Source organism: Lolium rigidum, chromosome 1 (genome assembly GCF_022539505.1).
Source record: "Lolium rigidum isolate FL_2022 chromosome 1, APGP_CSIRO_Lrig_0.1, whole genome shotgun sequence".
NCBI lineage: Eukaryota > Viridiplantae > Streptophyta > Magnoliopsida > Poales > Poaceae > Lolium > Lolium rigidum.
In genome coordinates this window covers 328,842,404-328,863,169 of record NC_061508.1, presented here as the reverse complement: position 1 = coordinate 328,863,169, position 20,766 = coordinate 328,842,404, and the positions used below count along the sequence as shown (strand labels likewise).

The 20,766-nt window shown below is 42.8% G+C and overlaps 1 protein-coding gene across 1 annotated transcript; it reads left to right on the top strand.

Moving 5' to 3' along the window:
- Window positions 1–14,391: 14,391 nt before the first annotated feature.
- Window positions 14,392–20,031, top strand: LOC124684348 ((R)-mandelonitrile lyase-like). Its single transcript, XM_047218683.1, has 5 exons — window positions 14,392–14,470; window positions 14,584–14,963; window positions 15,200–15,515; window positions 18,704–19,610; window positions 19,759–20,031. Exons 1-5 carry the CDS (start codon window positions 14,392–14,394, stop codon window positions 19,823–19,825), a joined length of 1,749 nt encoding a protein of 582 aa, XP_047074639.1. The 3' UTR covers window positions 19,826–20,031.
- Window positions 20,032–20,766: the final 735 nt, after the last annotated feature.

The window sequence follows — 20,766 nt, the reverse complement described above, 5'->3', positions numbered from 1 at the left end:
AAGCACGGTTAACCATCGAGCTCTCGAAATTATCGGCCCGCTCCACCCTTCATCCCCACAAGATAGCCTCCCGCTTGTCATGTTCATGAGATTCTCAGCTCGCCAAGTCACCGACCCAGCCATAAAGCTCCACCCCGACAAACTCTCCCAATGTTGCGCCAGATCGAGGAAGGAGGCCCGACGGAATCGCCTACGGCAGCTGTCCCAAGTCTGTAGTCCGTATTCTCCCCCCACCTTGTATTGTTTTCAGATGGTCTGTCGTTCGCACCGGCTGCACCATGTGCGGCTTTGCTTTCACGTCGGAATCAAAGTACCAGCGTGGTTGGAATTGATTTCCAGTCTTGAGGTAATCCCATGTTACTCCAGTGGAGTTAAAAAGGGTGGAAGGGAAAAAGTAATATTCTAGACATTCTTTCTTGTGGCCTCGTTCCTCCCTTGTTCTGGTTCTGAAATCGGCTAATGCTTTTCTTCTTAATATCATGTACTTGTTTTCAATTTCGTTTATACAGGAGAGTTAATTTGTCTTATTGCTATCTTGCTAATTTTTTCAGATTCTCCAGGGCGATCCTCTGCAGGAGGAAGCCAACTCGTGTTGACCCCAAGTTCTCCCCAAGTCTTTTCTGCTGACCCTTGTCATTTATTGTTGCCATTCTCAATTCTGCACCGATTAATCCGATCTGTGTATTAGATATTTTATCCCGTTCAATAATTGTCCTTACTTCCTCTTATCCATGCAATTCCTCCCATTGCTCCGACTCCAGTCACCAATTGGTCTCATACTTTCTACTCTTTCTATTGATTTCGAGGCAATGAAGCCAAGGAGGAGTCTCATGTGGACAGATTGTAAGCTTATATTACTCCTGCTTATACTACTCTACTATTGACAGCCATGTGTGTATGCTAAGTTTATCACTGTTGGGGGATGCTCTATTTTTTTAGTCGCTCCATATCCGGTTAGCTTCTCATCTATATATATGCCCACTTGCCCAGGAAGTTAAAATTATTGTATTTTAGTTGATTAATTTGTAATTCGTAGCATATCATGAGCACTTCACCTTTAATAAATGTTATGATGGATAACTATTTTCATGAATAGAAATCTGACGGGAGATGTAGACAAAAGTGGAATTGACTTATTTCTTCAATAATCTTAAATGGAACCAGGCGCTTCAGACAATGACCTAAAAGAGGAATTAATATTGGGGAATATCTTGCAACTTCACACACACACACTGATGTTCTGGATTTTTTTGGAATGATATTGCTTGCTTTCTAAGGTTATTATTCTAGCAGTTCGGATGCAACACGAAGTAGCTGCAAGTAGCGATGAGTCTATGGTGGTGTATTGGGAATTTGGGATTTTATCAACTGGACGCAGATTTGGGTTACATAGACTCGGAGATAATAGCTATTGTTTTGATCTGTAGGAGTGTTGGTAGTTGGATAGATCCTGCTTATTACCTGATCCCATCATGAAACTGGGCGTGCGATTTCTCACAAAACAAATTTGATTTTTCAAGTTTTAGCTAATGGAGAGTGCGATATATCTCTACGGACATTTAATTTTAATTAATTTCCTTGTCTGCGTATGTGACAGGGCTATACTCTACATAGGGGATGCTGGATATGGTTTTGCCTCTAAAGGTATTCTCAACAAATGTTATTCTGCCTGAAAATATGACTTGCTTCTGATGGTTATGCCTGAGTGGCAGGTATAAGGACTGTTTTTATTTTGAGTTATTTCCAACTGAACACTATTGTCTATTGGTGTTGAATCAAACATCTGCTAAGCTGCTTTATGACAATGACCTGACTTTGCAGGTTATTATATTCAGCACTCTCAATACTGAATGTCCTCCAATACGGAGAACTAACCTGACCTATTCTACAAGTCAGCAAGGCATTCATCCCTAATTGAGAAACCCATGATTCCTAAGTGGAGTTTGATTACGAAGATCGCGGTTTACCCATTTTCCAAGTTATGGTACCCATACCAAGCAGCCCTAATGGATGTATCGATGCAGTGCTTGTTGTGGTTCTTCCCAATTCCACCGTCCACTCCAAGTCTTGTTTCGCTCAACAATGTAATTTTGGTGGTTCTTTATCAGGTTCTTTGGTATAATTTGCACGTATCCTACCGGGGTTAATCAAGTCAATTGCCTCTGCTCGGTTAGTGTAAATAATGTCGAGAACCAGGCAAATTCAGTTCTAATATTTTGTATTAACAATTAATCACACCTAATCACCCTCTTTGATGCAATATTGTCCAGTTCTACTCTGATGTATATTCCTGATGTGTTTCTTATAGGATGGGGATGCAGTCTATCCACCTTTTTGTGTACGATGTAATATTATTTTTATGATGTGTACACATCAAAAAAATGAGATGATTGTGTAAATATTTGAAGTTTACATTACAATTGTTGATGTAGATATCAAAGAGTGAGGTGCCAGTTTTTGTAGCCCTGGCTGTGCTGACAATGGCTTATTTCCCATATTTTGATTATTCAGTTCATTACTCTGTATACTGCAATAGCTAGCTTGACCAAGCAAGTTCCATACTACTTAGTAGACAATTCTTATTTGACGAGGGTTTTCTATATTAGTCCAATCTAAAAAGCCATCAACTTGCCTTAATCTTTGGTCTGGTAAATCCTTTTGCATATTATGTGTACGTTGCTGGTGGTATCATTCAATCATGCCTAACTTGTGATGTTGCTTTGGATTGTTCACTACATATTTTATGAAGTTGAAACAAGAATTGTGTATCACGTTAAAGAGATTGAATTATGATCACACTAACTCTCCATGTGTTGAAACTCTTCGGCTACTTGCGTTAAAGAGCTGGATGATTGGAGAAAAATAACTAAGTGATAGATAGTTGCTCGAGAGCGATTGCGAAGCTCTCCATTAGGCTAGGTCACAGCTAGGAGTATGGGGTCTCCTTGGCCCACAAGAACGGACTTTGCGCAATATTTTTTGTTCGCACGGATTTTTACATGCGCAATATTTACGTATAAGCCGAGAAAAAGAAAGTGTGCAAATACACACACTCAACTATAGATAATAGAAGAACGCTGCTACATGTACGATAATTCACGTAGGATATTTTCCGCGCACTTACCGGATGTGGCGTTCGATTCCATGTCGTAGAAAAGTCGGCACCAAATATCGTGTTTGTAATAGTTTCGATAATATAATTAGTGATACATGTATCCCTAGCTTGGAGCTTTGTGCTCTTCTAGCACCTTGAGTGCTTCGGAAATTAAGCAATCGTAACAAACACATGTATTATTTTTTTACTTTTTCTCTAATTCCATGATTTAGGGATACAACTAGAAAAGACACCAGGTTTTAAAAATTCATGTGAATGAGAAGGTGACTGCCTTGACAAATATGTAATTGGCTTGGCTAATAAAATGATATGAGACAAACGAAGTGATGAAAAAAAAGAAGGGAGGTGACGACAAAATGTTTTAGATTGACTTGTGCCATGGAGAAAAAATAGGGACCGTAGCAATGCATGGGCACTCAACTAGTATAGTATAAGTACCAGTGGTATATTCTCAAGAAATACCTTAATAGTGATTTCTAGTGTATGATTATTTAATCATATTTATCTAACTTATAAAATGTGTGACATGGTCTTTAGGATTTCTGCGATCCGAAGTGTCTTTCAAGTTAGAATATATTTAGTTGAAACCACACTTTTTCAACAATCAATTATACAACCTGTTGAATAAGTGGATACTTCCTTGATAAATTGACCGGTGGAAAGGCCCGCTAAAATCGACATTCGGCTTTCAGATAAACTTGTAAAAAGATCCAACAGAGAGCCAAATTCTGTAGGCTTATAATGAGTTTTCTCGTACTTACGAGTTTTTAATTTATTTTTGTAATTCTTAAATCTAGCAGCGTGCTGTATAGAGAGAAGCCTAACATGTTTCCTCTCTTACAATTAGCACCTACTAAAGGATTAATGAGATCCAAAAGGATCTCTTAAGAAGGGGTTGCAGTTTAATGTAACTAGATGATACCTGTTGCTGAAGAGAAAAATAATTATGGCTTTGCTAAAATTTGGATTTATTAAGAACATTGAAAAAATAGTGTAAAGGTGAAAGCAAGGGCAATCAGCAAAGAGACATGTAAACATTATTGGAGAGAAATATCCAATTGGAACAAAAATATTTGCTACGACTTAAGAACGATAGAAGTGACTACAACTAATCGACGAAACAATATGCTATACATAAAATGATTAAAAGCAGTAATTTTAGGAAAAAGTGAAACACTAAAAGATTGTAACTTGAGTGTACATTCATTTTGCAACTAGCGAATGCTTACATTGAAGAAAAAAATCAAGAAATAAAGATATTTGGGACAACAAGAATTAGTTATGGTATGGAAGGACATGTATTACAGTATTAGAGCATCCACAATGATCAGAGGCTGCCATGTATTGTAACATCTCAAATTTCAATAAAAGAGAGAAGAAGAATTCCAGAGATCCAAAATTCAGAACCAACAAAAACTTTTAAATTGCATATAGTGCCCTGCATAGGACTTGTGCATTTTGAGTGATATGCCATGATGATTGTTTTATTGTTTATGTAATAAACTCTAAAACCCTAAAGTTATCAAGTGAAGATCACAAAACAAATGAACCAAAAAGAGAAAGAACTCAAATAAGAATAAAACCCTAAAAACCCTAACATATGGCTTATGCCATTTTTGCAAACTTTGACCCTAGACCCATTTGACCTTCACCATTACTTGTAATATGTTAATAAATAGTTATTACAACTTTGGGAATCAAAGAAATACCATTCCAACCAAATCCAAACTCAAAATATGCTCACATAGAATAATGGTCAATTTTGACAATTACAATCTGGTCACCACTTTGAGCCCCTAGATTTCAAGATTTCTAAACTAAACAAATCTCATTCTTTGCATGTCATCCAAGTACACAACAAGGTGAACAACTTCTGTAAAGATCATCACACCAAAATCATCTTGGATCAAAAGTTAGGAACAAGCAAAGAGGAGACTTTGAAATATTTGCAAGATCACCAATTTTCAAAAATTGATCAAACCCTGCCACCTCTTGATCACCACTTGACCTAGCCAAGACCCCTGGATCCCACCCTACCTGGACCATTCATGGAGACACCATGGACACGGCCAAACATGGCGTGGCCATGGCCATGCTGGCCACGTTCCCCTCGACGCACCACCCCTCTCTCCCTAGCTCTCCAGCCCGCGCCACCTTGCCAAAAAGGTTGCCATTGATCTCCTGAGATCGCCCGTACCAGCCGTTGAACGAGAGGACGCCGACACGACCCGGACGGAGCGCGCCCACGACGCTCCAGGTACGCCGCCAACGGCATGGCGACGTCACCAGTGCACGGACGCGCGCGACACGGGCACGCGTCGTTCGCCGTACCCCGCCGTACCCCGACCACCTCCGCTCACCCTGGTACTTGTCTCGCCACGCGGAGCCCGCCGGACAAGCTGGCGTCACCCCCTAGCGCCTACCGCCGCCGGAGAGGACGCTCCCGCCAGCCACGGCCGCGGCAGTACACACGCTCGCTCAACCACCGTACGCCTCGCATTGACGCGCCGTGGACGCTCGGAGATTCGCCGTACCGTCAGGATCACCGCTGCGTCCTCGCCTAGCTCTCTAGCTCACCGGAGACGCCGCGCCCACGACGACCCTCACCCTGCCCCGCAGCACCCTCTCCCTCCTATAAATAGAGGCCTCCCCGGACCAAACCAAGCACACCACCATGCTCTCCTCTCACCCCTGCTTCTCCTCGCACCGCTAGCCACCTCAATCGACGCCGGAGCTGCCCCAATCGGACGATCGGAGCTGCGGAAGCCCTGGAGAAATTGCCGTCGATCCAGGCCACCTCGAGCTCCGCCACTGCTACAGGCTGCCTCGCCGTCGTCTACACCTTCGTCACGCACACTGCCAACCCTAGCTGGAGCCACGGTGAGCTTGCCGACCCCCTACCTCGCCGCGCCAGTAGCTCGATCTCGCCGGAGATGATGATGGCCCTGCGCCGTCCGATCCTGTTCTAATCCAACGCGCCACAACGACTCATACCGTTTCGGGTTTTTAACTCGCTGACGGGTGGCCCCCATGCTGTCAGCAAGCCCACGCGCACTGGATGCGTTACTGGGCCGATTTGCTGTAATTCAAACCAGTTCGGCCCAAACTAGTTCCCGCCAGCCCATTTAATTCAAACTTCGTTTAATAAATACAATTCAAATTCAATACTGGCCCTGAATTTGAAATTCAATAGAATCTGTTTGGCTTGGCCAAATTTAGCAAACTTTATATTATTGGAAAGCCACTGAAAAGATCTACAACTTGCCACTGGTCTCAATGTGAGATCTGTTGTAGAAATAATGTGACAAAAAGATTAAGTCAGGGATTTTTGCATATTCAAATAAATATTAAAAATCAACCAAAAATGATATTTAGTTAATTCCAACTCCAATAGCTCACATTTAACTTACACTAATTGTTTCTGCATTAAAATGGTGTGGTCACCTTGGATGATCATGGCCTAGTTTAAATAATGGACAATATGGCTAGTTTACTTAAGTGATATTGTCCAAAACTATTATGGAAATCATATGAAGTATTTTACTTCATTTAAATCTTGTCCCAAGTACTTTCATATGAATATTAGACCCTGGTCAAATACTCTCACATGAAATACTTGGTGATTTTAAATCATATTTAGAATTGTTAAATAGTATGAGGTAGTCCACCTCATTTAAATCATTTTCTCAAATGAGGATGATGAATGGTTGACTTAGGTCAACATGAATTCATGTATGATTATTTGAGAAATTAAATCTTAAGAAGATTCAATGAGAGGAAATTATTTTCATCAAGAACTAAATGGAAACTATTATTTACATATGTAATGAGAGGAAATTATTTTTCTTCAATAAAGAAAATCAATGCACTTAATTGTGTTATGTGTGTGCTTAGCATAGTTTGTGTGAAATAATGATGTGCTTAGTATAGCTCTTGAGCTTGTTTAGTGATTATACCTCATATTCGAATTTAGACGCTAGCACCGGAGAATACCAGGAAGAGGAAGGATTCTACCAAGAGGAGGAAGAGGAACACCTTGAGAACTACCAAGGCAAGCTAATACTCTTGCAAAGTGCAAAGCCCCTTTGGGGCAAGGCACCATGATTCTTATCTTTCTTACCACAAGCCTATCCCAAGTTTTTACCATACAAGTTTTATTTGTGTATTTCAAAGAGTTACTTGGATAAGTTAACTTGGTCTAAGTGAATAAGATTACTAAAGTAGCAAAGTTAGTCTCAAGCTAGCCAAGCAAGATAGCACCCCTCATGATTAGTGCTAGTGCTAAATACTAAAACTTGACTACTCTAGATGGGAACATGTGACTTGAATTGAATTTGAAACCTTGGAATGATGAATCATTCCATTGAATGATTTTTTTTGAAGATGAATCATGAACAAGAGAAGATAGTGATTTTTGATATAAACCTGATGTTGGTTTGAATGCGATACCTTTCCAATTTTAAGTACCCCCATAATACTTGATTATGGGTAGGGCTTAACTGGAAATTTATACATCTTAGTATGGGTTCCCTCTGAACACACATCATAGGGGTTATGCCGAGGCTGCCTCCATTGTTGAGAAATGATGTGAATTGAGGTGAATTGTACGGCCAAGCCCTGTGCAGTTCCCAGGTTGACAGTTGGTCTTCACTGGGAGACCAAGCTCATGGGGAGAGGTGCTCATACTAGGGTTTGTAAGTGAAAGGTTATGGTTGATGATCCGCGTACTGTGTTACGATGATTCGGGGTTATCCCGACGGATGAAATCAAATGTTGTGGCACAAGTGTGCAACCTCTGCAGAGTGTAAATCTATTCGAATAGCCGTGTCCACGGTTACGGACGATTGGAAAGGCCATACAGTTTTCGGTGTCAGATTTTTGAAAATGTTGAAGAAATGAATGGTGAATTGGTGACTTGTTTGAATTACAACAAATGATGTGGGAATGACACTAATGTTCCCACTTGAGCTAGTTTAGCACATGAATAAGTCTTTCTCAAATACTTGTGAAATAAAATTGGCTTTATGCAAATAAACTAGAGCTTAGCACCCCCTTACTAGAATTGTTAGCACTTACATTAGTATTAGTTTGCAAATACTTAAAGTACTTACGGCTTTGTCCCTGGCTATTCAAATGGCCAGAGTATGAAGATGAACAGAACTATCAAGGAGATGACCAGCAGGACGCCTATGACAACTAGAAGTCTTCTGACGTCAAGCGTTGGCCTGTGGACTAGAGAGTCCCTTTATCTTTACGTTTCCGCTATGAACTTGTGTTTGTTCGTTGATCAATAGATCAACTATTTGTGTAATATGGATCATGTGATTCAAGTTGTAAGATAATATGGTTTGTAATAAATGATGACTATGATATTCGACTATTATGCCTCGCAACAACATTATCCTGGGATTGCGATGAATGACATAATAGGCATCCGGACTTAAAAAAATCCGGGTGTTGACATGTATCCACACTGTAGATGAAGCACAGGCTGACATGTGGTCGCTAAGTATGTTGTCAGCAAAATGCGCAGAATAATAGTTAGATCATAAACCCTATTGGCTTTCAAATAAAATACAGAAATCTCTCTCTATTTTTTTCCTACAGACATAAAAGGACTTCCATGTTAGCTCAATATAATTGTTAGCTAAGCAATATTGTACCAACATGTACATTAGGATGGCAATATAGACACCGTTCGTTCACAGCTCAATGACCAAAAAGTAAATTATGATTTTTTTTTAAAAAACCATGTCTAGGATTAACTAGACACTTTTTGATATAGTAGAAGCGGGACTTGGCGTGACAATTCCAAAATTCGTTCCTGACAGGAATCGAACTTCGGTCATTGGGGTGCGCCCACGTCACCTAAATTAAATTATACTCTCAGTTATACTTCTTGCTCACTAACAAAAGGCTATTTAGCAATCCAAAGTTCTGGAAAATAAGGCAAACAAATAACAGTATAATCATCGAGAAATACATTTTATAAAGAATTCCCAAGCATGTATTGGCTTCGCGCCGAGAGAACACGGGTGGCTGCGTGAGGCCGAAGTTGTTGTAGCATCGAGCACCACGAATGTGAGCTATGTCCGAGCGCCGCTTTCTCACCTCGCTGTCGTCGCGGGCGGCTGGGTTTTTGCACGAGGATGCCCCACGAGCCACACGTCCGCCCCCTGACTACAATTGAAGACCTCCCCGACGACATCATACAGCAGGAGTGCCGAATCTGTAGGTCTCGGGCACAGTTGTCGGTGGCAGAATCTTGGTGAGGAATGCCGACGAGGCGGTTCCTCGGCAATGCCCACCATGAGGGGCATGGGTTTTAGAGAAAGGCGGCGATGGAAGTTCCGGGAGCGAGGAGAGACACGACATACCCAGGTTCACGTCCCCGCGGTAGAGGATCGCTACGTCCTGCTAGCAATCCACTATATGAATATACGTGTACAGGGGGGCCGCCATAGGCGGAGTTGTTGGATCTAGTATAGTTCTAATCTGTGGGTTGCAATGTCTAGGCGTGTCGCCTCTATGATTTTTGTTTTTCAATATGCCTGTCCTAAGGGGTGCCCCTGCCTGGCTTTATATATCAGTCAAGCTAGGGTTTACAAGAGTCCTAGTAGGATTCGTATTGGAGTCTTCTTTCTTGTAATTCAAGTTGATTTTTCTTGTGGGTCTAGCTTCTTGAGTCCTTGTGCTGGTCCGGCTTCATAGTCTGCACCGGGTATGGCAATGTCGAGTACCCGAAGGGTTATGCCCACATCAGTAGCCCCCGAGTGTCTGGCCGAAGTGAAGCTTCGGGCAGGGACTAAAGTTGCCATCGTCCGAATGTCTTGATCTTCTACTGAGTCTTGAATCTTGTGCTTGATGTAGAGTCGAAGTTGCTTTTTGTCGGGTGCGCGAAGCGCTCCCGATGGGAGTAGCCCCCGAGTCTATGGGCGGGTGCTTGTAGCCGCGCATAGACTCAAGTTGTACTACTCAAAGATCTTGATGTTGATGCCGACGTCTTCGGATTTATTCTTCCTTGTCGACGAGGCTGCCATCTTTTTATCGGGTGCGCAACCAGCGCTCCCGACGGGAATAGCACCCGAGCCTTATATGAATATAAAATAGTTATGTATAAGGTGTAAAAAATGCCGAGTTGAATACCGTCGAGTTCTAAGAACATGATGTTGATGACTTTGATGAGTCATAGATAGAGGAGTTGATGATTTGGATGATGTTACGGAGGAGCCGATAATTTAGATGATATCCGGAGGAGTCAATGATTTAGATGATATCCTAGAGGAGTCGATAATTTAGATGATATTCTGGAGGAGTCGATAATTTAGATGATATACTGGAGGAGTCGATAATTTAGATGATATCCGGAGCCGAGGAAGATAAGTCCATCGAGTAATCATAGATGATATATCCAGAGACGAGGAAGATAAGTCCATCGAGTAATCATAGATGATGAAGAAAATAAATCCACTGATTCGGGGAAAATAAATCCTACCGAGTAATCGAAAGTACTAGCGGTAACGACGTAATGGCGCCTCCCTAATCATCGGGTGTGGCGAGAGGAACACTTAGTTCTGTTGTAGCGAGACAATCAAAATAGTTGCGCCACCAAAGGAAGTCCATGCGGCGGCGCAGCCGAAATAATTGCGCCACCAAAGATAGTCCATGCGGCGAGCGCAGCCGAAATAATTGTGCCACCAAAGATAGTCCATGCGACGGATGCAGTCAAAATAATTGCGCCACGAAAGAAAGTCCATGCCGGCGAGCGCAGTCGAAATAATTGCGCCACCCAAGATAGTCCATGTGGCAGGCGCCAGTCAAACGCGGTCGATGAAGAGGACGCAGTCGATGTAGCGGTTCCGCGACAGGTGAGCACCCAAATATATTTAGTCAATAATGTCGGGTCTATGACTTGCAAGCCCCTGAGTACGGCAAGTGCGCGACAGCTGATAATTTTGGATCGGATGTAGGGGAGTAACAGTCGATGAAGAGAGTGCCTCTGATGTGATGGAGGTATTGACACGGAAATCCAATCAAGCTAAAGAACGTCGGGTGCAGCTGCGCAGATGATGTACAGATGCGTTGCCTGGCGGAAATATGCCTAATTTTTCCGTCGGCTAATCGGTCTCCAGCTGATAGTTGATGATGAACTCCAAATTCCTGCTGCCCGAGCGCCTGATCAGCGATGCCGATGTAGAACCACCCGCGTGGATCACAATCTCTTGTTACCCTCCTTCTCCCCCTTTTTTTAGTACTTGAATCTTGGAACTAGGCCTGGGATGAAAGGACGCCTGATCTTATCCCGGTCGGCCGCTGCGAATCATCTGCTTCTTGTCTCCATGTTGGATTCCTGTGCACAACAGCTGAAGCTAGATGGGACAGGACATTTTATTCGCCTAAACCGCGCGTTGTTTCCGGCCAACGATGCCGATGAAAATTTTGATTAGATGGATCGGTTAAACTCGATTCGATCTCCACATCCTTTTCTTTTCTTTTTCTTCTCCGTAGATGATCGCCATCATGTCTTGTCGCTGATCGTGGTAGACTGGTAGACGCTGCTTTTCTCGGCGAATACGCCTGTATACCACTTCCTTGTAGATGTGCAATCTCGGTATTTGTTGATCATGATAGATCCCGCCCGGATGACAAAATCCAGTCGACGCTTTCCCACAGACGGCACCAATTGACGAGGTCAATTAACGAGGCGGTTCCTCGGCAATTCCCACCATGAGGGGCTTGGGTTTTAGAGAAAGGCGACGACGAAAGTTCCGGGAGCGAGGAGAGACACGACGTACCCAGGTTCACATGCCCGCGGTGGAGGATCGCTACGTCCTGCTAGCAATCCACTATATGAATATATGTGTACAGGGGGCTGCCATAGGCGGAGTTGTTGGATCTAGTCTAGTTCTAATCTGTGGGTTGCAATGTCTAGGCGTGTCGCCTCTATGATTTTTGTTTCTCAATATGCGTGTCCTAAGGGGTGCCTCTGCCTGGCTTTATATATCAGCCAAGCTAGGGTTACAAGAGTCCTAGTAGGATTCGTATTGGAGTCTTCTTTCTTATAATTCAAGTTGATTTTCCTTGTGGGTCCAGCTTCTTGAGTCCTTGTGCTGGTCCGGCTTCATAGTCTACACCGGGTATGATAATGTCGAGTACCCGAAGGGTTATGCCCACATCAAATGCGGTGGAGGGGGCGACAATACAGTGGGGAAGAGCTCGGATTTAGGCGCATATAGTGCCCTTCTAGTGGTACATATAGCGGTCGCGCGAGGATGCTTTTGATGGCCTATAAAAGAATAAAGAGTCACGCTCGTCTGTTCTGGAAAAAAATACCGAAACCTGCATATTGGCTAGAATTTTAAAAGTCAGACCAATATAGGGATCTGCTAGAGAGGGTTTAAGTGGGTCTAAGTACTGACTCGCACTTACACGGAAAAACCTATTTTCCGACCAGCGGCGGGGGAGAATCCTACTTCCCGCACTAGCGTGCGATGGATTTTAGGCCGCAGCCCACCAACGCGCAGGAACCAGGAGCTTCGGGTTTTTTCTGTTTAAGAACCTTCTGGAAGGTTCGATCGAGTCTGTTCCTGGTTTTTCGTGTTTTCTTCGGTTTTGACGGTTTCTCTTCTGCTTTTTCTGGTTTTTTTTTATTTTTCTGCGTTTTCTGTTTTTTCTCTTTCTTTCTTTCTGTTTTTGAACAAATTTTAAATTCGAGCAAATTTTTAATTCAAGTACATTTTAAATTCGATCAAATTTTGAATTATAGCAAATTTTGAATCTAAGCAAATTTCAAATTTGTTTATTTTTTCAAATTTAAGCAAAATTTCAATCTAAGCAAATTTATAGTTTTTTTGTTTTCCTGTTTTTTCATTTATCTTTTTTTTGTAAATACTAAAATTGTTTGAACAAAAAATTCAAATTTTAAAATTTTAAATTTGAGAAAAATTTTAATTCGAAATTTTTTCAAATCTAAGCAAATTTGAATATGAGCAAATTTCAAATCTAAGAAAATTTCTAATCTGGGCTAATTTCAAATATGTGTAAATTTCGAATCTGAACAAATTTTAATTTTGAATTTTGTTCAAGTGCGTGATTTTGTTCGTACAGAGGCAACGCTAATGAGCGGTGTATAGGTGTGCCCGCTGCGGGGCGGGTTAACGTCCACCCAAGTGTGGGAGCAAGCGGGTCGCGGCCCGTCTGGTTTGGGTTTTGTTTTGCTGTTTTTTCTTTGGATCTTTTTCTGGTTTGGTCGGTTCTCTGTCGGTTCCTTTTTTTTTCTTTATTCGGTTTTTCTATTTTTTTATTTTCCTGTTTTGAACATATTTTTTTAAATTCGAGCAAATTGTAAATTCAAGAAAATTCTAAATTTGAGCAACTTTACAATTCGATCAAATTTAAATTTGAGCAAAATTTAAATTGGACCAAATTTTAAATTTTGAGCGTATTTTAATTTTTTCTTAGGTTTTGAAATTTGCTCAGATTTAAATTTTGCCCGATTTTTCAATTTTTCAATTTTTTGCTCTATTTTAAATTTGCTCACATTTAAATTTTGACTGGTTTCGAAATTTGTTTAGGTTTAAGAAAAAGTGTATGCATCCATGTATGTAGATTGAGGGATTTGATTTCGGATCTCTGCCGTGGAGGAGAGGAGCTGACACCACTGCCATGTGGCTCACTTGTTGTACCAAAACGAAAGAAGACTGTATTCTACGAACTAATGGGCCCGCCTAATTTAATTTGTGAAAATTTGCCACGGGACACTGTCATTTTTGGGCATTTGCTGAAACACACCGCTCGATTGTGTCTTTGCCAGATACCATTACAGTTCCGTGGTACATCACACCACCTGGCTAAAAACAGAAAGTTTTGCACTGGGATGACTGGTTTTGAAGACAAAGTGCAAAACTTTTTGTTTTTAGCCAGGTGGTGTGTTCTGACAAATGTGCCACAAAATTATAATGATACCTAGCAAAGACACAACTGAGCAGTGCGTTTTAGCAAATATCATAAAATAACGATGTCATGTAGCAAATTTTCTCGTTTAACTATGGACGGCCCAATGAGCTTAATCTCACCCATTCGGCCCTTCCCGGACCATCTAAACAAAGCCCAACGGATTTGGAAGCTACACACCCCCCGTAATCCGTAATCCGTAACCCATTTCCCGTTTCCCTCCACACTCCCCAACAGCTGCACTTCGTCTTCTCCGCTCGTCTCGTCACGCACACTCCCGGTCACCGTCTCCTCCCCCGAATCCAAACCCACGGGCCACGTCCATGGCCGCCATGCCCGCATGCTTCCTCCTCCTCCTCGCCCTCCCCTTCCTCTCCGCGGCCCAGTCCCGCCCTTTCGGAGGTAACTAAGCCGCCCGGCAACCCCAATCAAACTCGACCGGGGGAACTGAAATTCTTGAGATCTGGTTCCGGTTCGCTCACCCCTCTGATCCGATTCAGGTGTGTTCGACGCAGGGGCGCCGCCGGGGTACGCGCGGTACGTGTCGGACGCGTCGGAGACGGCGGCGGAGGAGGAGTACGACTACATCGTGGTGGGCGGCGGCGCCGCGGGGTGCCCGCTGGCCGCCACGCTGGCGGGGCCCGGGGGCGGCCGCGTGCTGCTGCTCGAGCGCGGCGGCGCGCCCGCCGAGTTCCCCGCGCTCGCCACGGCCGGCGGCTTCGTCAGGACGCTCGCGCTCGCCGACCCCTCCCCCGAGTCCGACGCGCCCGCGCAGGGGTTCAGTTCAGAGGACGGCGTCGCCAACGTGCGCGCCCGGGTGCTCGGCGGCGGCACCGCCATCAATGCCGGCTTCTACTCACGCGCGCACCCGGGCTGGTTTTATGGACACGGAGAGGTCCCTTTCCCCGATCTTTCTCTACGGTTTGATCCTGCCATTTTCGGCGCACTTTTAGTTTACACAAACAGGGCTCGTCAGTTATACAGCTGCTAATTCTGCCATACATAATTGAATATAATAGATCCCAAATATGATATCCAAAATACGAACACCCACGCCAATACCGGTAGTCTACCCATCCCACATTGCTAAGTTGTGAAAATGATTTTGTTTGCCAATTCTCGCTGACTCAGGGTGTTGAGGTGCCGGACTGGGATATGCATTTGGTGAACGCATCCTACGAGTGGGTGGAGCAGGAGCTGACGTTCCAGCCGGAGGTGCATGGGTGGCAGGCGGCAGTGAGGGCCGCGCTGCTGGAAGCTAATGTGACGCCGTGGAACGGATTCACCGTGGACCACGTCACTGGAACTAAGATTGGTGCCACCACCTTCGATGCATCGGGCCGGCGCCACAGTGCGGCGGACCTCCTTGCTTTTGCCCGTCCTGGCCGTCTCCGTGTCGCTGTCCGTGCTACGGTTACGCGTGTCATCATTAACCCTATTGATCCAGGTGAGTGATGCCTTATTCTACTTCTTGCTTGTTTAGTTGTTTGCCATAATGCTGCATAACTGCATTACCAGAAACTAATGTCTGGAACGAATCATTTACCTGTCATAATTCATAGCTGCATTAGAAAGTTGTGTCTAGAATACTTTCGTCAGTTTCGACTACAATTTGTTTGATCATGCCCAATAGCTTGAATGCTGGATTTCTAGAAACAAGCCATTCGCTGTAAATATGTAATGCATGATGTAATCATGCTGGCTTTGGGATCACACTCACACACATAATAATGAATTGTCTAGACAAATGCTGACTTCTGAGTGGATTAGCTCTGCCAAAATCCTGATGTGCACAGCAGAGTGTAACACACTTCTAAATATCATTTGTTCGGTTTCTGTTTTAAACTAGTGTGCGCAGTAGCATGTGACACTTACATTTAGCTCAGAAATGGGTGCATAGCCATAACTAATAAGTCCATAAAGTATAATGAAAGATTAATATTTATAATAAATATAAAAAATGAGATTATGAACTCACAAATATAAAACATTCTGCATTATGTCCCTCTATATGCGATTTTTTTTCCTAATTTTTCAACTTTTTGAAATATGTTTTGTACATACCGGGTGCATATGCATCTAGGATCAGTTTTGAGTTTCGCATATTTGACCAAATGCTTTCTGGAAAGTTGTGTGTATATGAATAGAGATAGTAAAAACTTAAGGCACATATAATCTTCGGCAAGTTAGAATGACTAAGCCTGAGTTGTGTTGCATTCAATTGGAAAATTTAACGCTTAGTTAATGCATGTAATATTCGCACTGACTATGAACTAATTGAAATAATTTATCATGACTTAAGTGGCACTATATAGAAAAACATAGCAGTTATTTAATGCACCTAAATTCATATACGACTAGGGGCCTAGTTAGAGAAAGCAATCATGAATTAAGATAAAAATATGTAAGAATATTTAGTGGTCAGTTAATGTCCGTGAATTCCACTATGACTGGATGCAAGATAAGTTACAAGAGTTCTGCTATATATTGAACAGAACCCACGAGATACACCATCCATCTCTCTACCTAGGGTTGTAGTAAACTACAATCAACAATGGCGGTCCCTGTTCTCTTGAAGGCCATGTCCTTCATCATCATTGTCATCATTTATTCTTCCTCTCTCGCTACTTCTGACTATGATCGTAGCAAGTCCTTGAGCATGGTGGGGCCATTTTGCAAGCAAGAGCTTGAAAGAGTTTATCTCTACTAGAGACAAGAGCCTTATTGGTGATGCATGTTGTGAAGAAATTGTATGTATCAACGAAGCAACATGTGCCCAACTCGTCCACTGGATATGTTTGGATAAGACCCATGAATGTCCAGGGCCGTCTTCCATGCCATAGGTGTCTACATGACCATATAGCACACCTTCACCTCCTTTAAGGAAGGTCGAGGATAGCTTGAATAATCTGTATGTGCATGAATGGTTGCATTTTGGGTCATGAACTACTTCATACTTCTTTTGTTTCAAATACATAAGTATAAAACACTATTGAAGACAATGCACATACACATTTAATTTCACCTTCAATAGTTTCAAAATTATCCATGCAGGAAATTATTCATCAGACCAACAATCTGGCGTAATATCTATCAAGACATCACTCACTTACTTAATATAAATAATTCTACCAAACTTTCCTCAAGAATGTAAAACACGACCATTGATATTGGGTACCACAATCATTGATTTTGTCAATTTCAGCCATGAGCCAATATAATTGACAGTGATGCAACTTTTCATATATTAGAGATCAGAGAAATCATTGTTCCCAATATTCATTGAAATTGTGGCTGTAATATACTGTAGGTTCCCAGCTCGGACATGTATGCCTTTAATATATTTCACACGCACACTGCCCGGCTAGCCAACCTTGCGCAGTTGTGCTAGTACTGTAATTCCCTTGCCAATTCCATTCGAGCTTACCTGACACTGAGAGAGTAGAAAATAATTTTTTTATATGTGCTGCGTTTGTGATTAAATCGCTTCAGAAGCTAGCTAATTGAAGATCCTTGTTGGTCTCACAAAAAATTATTTACTTTTAGACTCGTCTGTATAAACGTGTAGTTGCCCACAACTGGTAGTTCTGCATACTTGAAAATCTCTTCACAAAGCAATAATAATAATCCTCTGCTATTTTCTAGTTCAAAATTAACTGCCATCTCGTGTGTTCTTGTCATGGCAATTGATCCTTTTCGGATATGCCAGTGTGACGTTGGTGTTTTTCTCTTTGTTTTGCCCCCTAAATATTTTCTTCAAGCTCCATCACTGCCTTCTGTTACCTTCAGTTTAACCCAAGCCATCCTATTCTTAGGGCTTAACAGTGCCAAAACTTTTCTCCCCAATGTCTATATAAAGTGATCCATCTCACACAACCTTAACTCCTGGTAACACAGCAACCACCACTCTTGAGCGTTTGCACAAGTTTTCTTGAAACTATTCTACCTAGAGCTCCAACAAGCATCTTATAGAGTATTATTTCCTAATTTCCAAACACTCCACATCATAGCAGCAGTTAGCATGTTAATGAGGTAGTTCTTTGAATTATGGATTGGAAATAAGAAATATATTAAATACCAGTTCCCACATGCTGACCGCACATTTCAGAAATTTCAGACCTTATCGAACTACTAAACATGGTTATCACTTTTTGTGAAACTGGCACTAAAAGCTAAAAGTTTTGTGGGTATTTTATAGTGTTCACTTCATTTATGCTTGCTCAAGTTCCAGGAAAAACAGAAGCTAGTCTAGGTTACTACCTTCATAGTGGGAGTAACTTATACAGTATGTGGTGTCATGCATTGTGTCATTTATTATGTTGTAGACTCATTTTGCTTTGGGATGTGTGATGTTATGGTAACATAGCTAGTTACCACCTCACTCTCTTTCTTCATTTATTCGCATGCCATGTCACCAAAATGCCTTGAGATGTGTGATGTTACTAGCTATGTTACTCCCACTATGAGCAGTCTAACGGTGGAATGTACCTGTACTAGTCTACTAGGTTAACTCCTTTTCATATTAGCAACCATAAGAATTATCCTGAACCAATGGTTTTCATGTACTAGCATATAAATGTCAGTTCCAAAATGTGCAAGTATGAGTAAATTTTGACTTTTTCTGTATTTATCCAGCCGATCGCCGTGGAAGGTCACGACCAGCAGTAGGAGCAGTTGGCGTTGTGTACCAAGACCATCTTCTACAGCAGCACCATGCCCTGTTGCGTCCAGGTGGGGAGGTTATACTTTCTGCAGGTGCCCTAGGAAGTCCCCAGTTGCTCCTTCTGAGTGGCATTGGCCCTGCTAGCGATCTTGCATCCCTTGGCATCTCTGTTTCTGCTGATGCCCCTGATGTTGGGAAGCATATGTTTGACAACCCTCGTAATGGCATCTCCATCATCCCATCAGTCCCTATTGATCACTCGCTTATCCAGGTAGTTGGCATCCCTTCTGCTAATGGGACTGCCTCCTACCTTGAGGCCGCGTCATACATCGTCCCCCTTGCTCCCATGCTGCGCCCTGGCCCTTTTATGAGCCCGTCTTCTCCACTCTATGTTACTATGGCAACTATCATGGAAAAGGTTCCTGGCCCATTGTCTGAGGGTTCACTCTGGCTATCATCACCCAATCCGCTGGAGACCCCCTCTGTGCGGTTCAACTACTTCAGCCGTCCCGAGGACTTGGCGCAGTGTGTCGTGGGCGTGCGCCGTGTGGCACAAGTGCTCCGGAGCAGGACAATGGACATATTTCGTTCGCCATTAGGATCTTCGAGCCAAGGTAGGAGAGGGCCTGTTAGGAGGGACTTCAGAATTGTTGGGGCAACACTGCCACTTGACTGGAGTACAAACGACACGTCCGTGGCAGATTTCTGCAAGCGAACCGTGACAACGCTGTGGCATTATCATGGAGGGTGTGTAGTTGGAAGGGTCGTTGACAAGGATTTCCGAGTTACTAGCGCGCGCTATCTTCGCGTGGTGGATGGATCAACATTCAGCGTGACACCTGGGACAAATCCTCAAGCCACGATCATGATGATGGGCAGGTATGAATTTGGACAGCTCTTCTACCACATATTTTACATGAGAAAGAATTGTCTGTATTGTGTTCAGTATTAGATCATTCCGAGCAATGTTATACTACTAACTGAGACATTTGTTGACATGGTTGCCTTGCTTATTGATACCTAACAGGTACGTGGGGCTGAAGATGATTGGGGATCGGCACAGCAGAAGACTAGTGAACAACACATCATCATAACCAACACACTCCCAATGCTTCTGAACATCCAATAACACCAAGTATTTCAGTGACATCCTACAAAGTGCGCCGTATTGCCCTACCATACATCCAGTGCATAACATACTGCCACTGCTACTTTTTTGTTAGTGATACAAAACGTGTAGGGGTAATAATGATCTGTATATACTACTGTACAGTGATAAGCATGAATGAGGAAAGGAAAGCACGAGTTGCCTAGTTATTACGTTTTTGCAAAGCGAATGGTACAGGACAGGTGATTGCTGCATTTGCTGATTAGTTATTGACAGTATACGGGGATGGCCGGATATGATACGCATACAACTGTGCTTGATAGTGTATTGGTGATGGGATGCTGCTGTTGTTTAACCTGAATAATGCGTTTTCCCAACCTTGGGCTGCCAAATTCATAACTTTCTGGACAGAGAGACGTGCATCAAACCTGGCATGCAGTCTACTATCAAGATTCAGTGGATTTTACTTAAGCTTGGTTGCTCTTAGTTCATTTATGCTTGTAACTTTCAACTGCTTAATCTAGAACCTTTTGGGTAGGGAACCATCAGGCGTGTCATTTCAGGCTTTCTAAGATATCATGCACTTTTTGGTGAGGTTCTTTTCTTTTATGGTTGAGAAAAACACCTTATGTTTGTACTTCGTAGCTGTGTCAGTCCAAGTTCAACAAACACCTCTGACCTTTTTCTCTTTTCTTAGGAGACCAAATAGCTCTGATTTTTTTTTTGAGTAACAGCCCGCTACTTTAGTGATTCAACACACGAAAAGGAATACAAGGAGCTAGTGTCAGGTGGATCTTGAAACCACACATACCGCCCAGGAGCTCAGGAGGTAGCAAAACCTAGCTAGGCTATGAGATTCAGTGCCCGAACTTCTTAGCATCAAACATTCTCGGCCTTCAGGCAATCCAAAGCGTCTTCTTGACATGG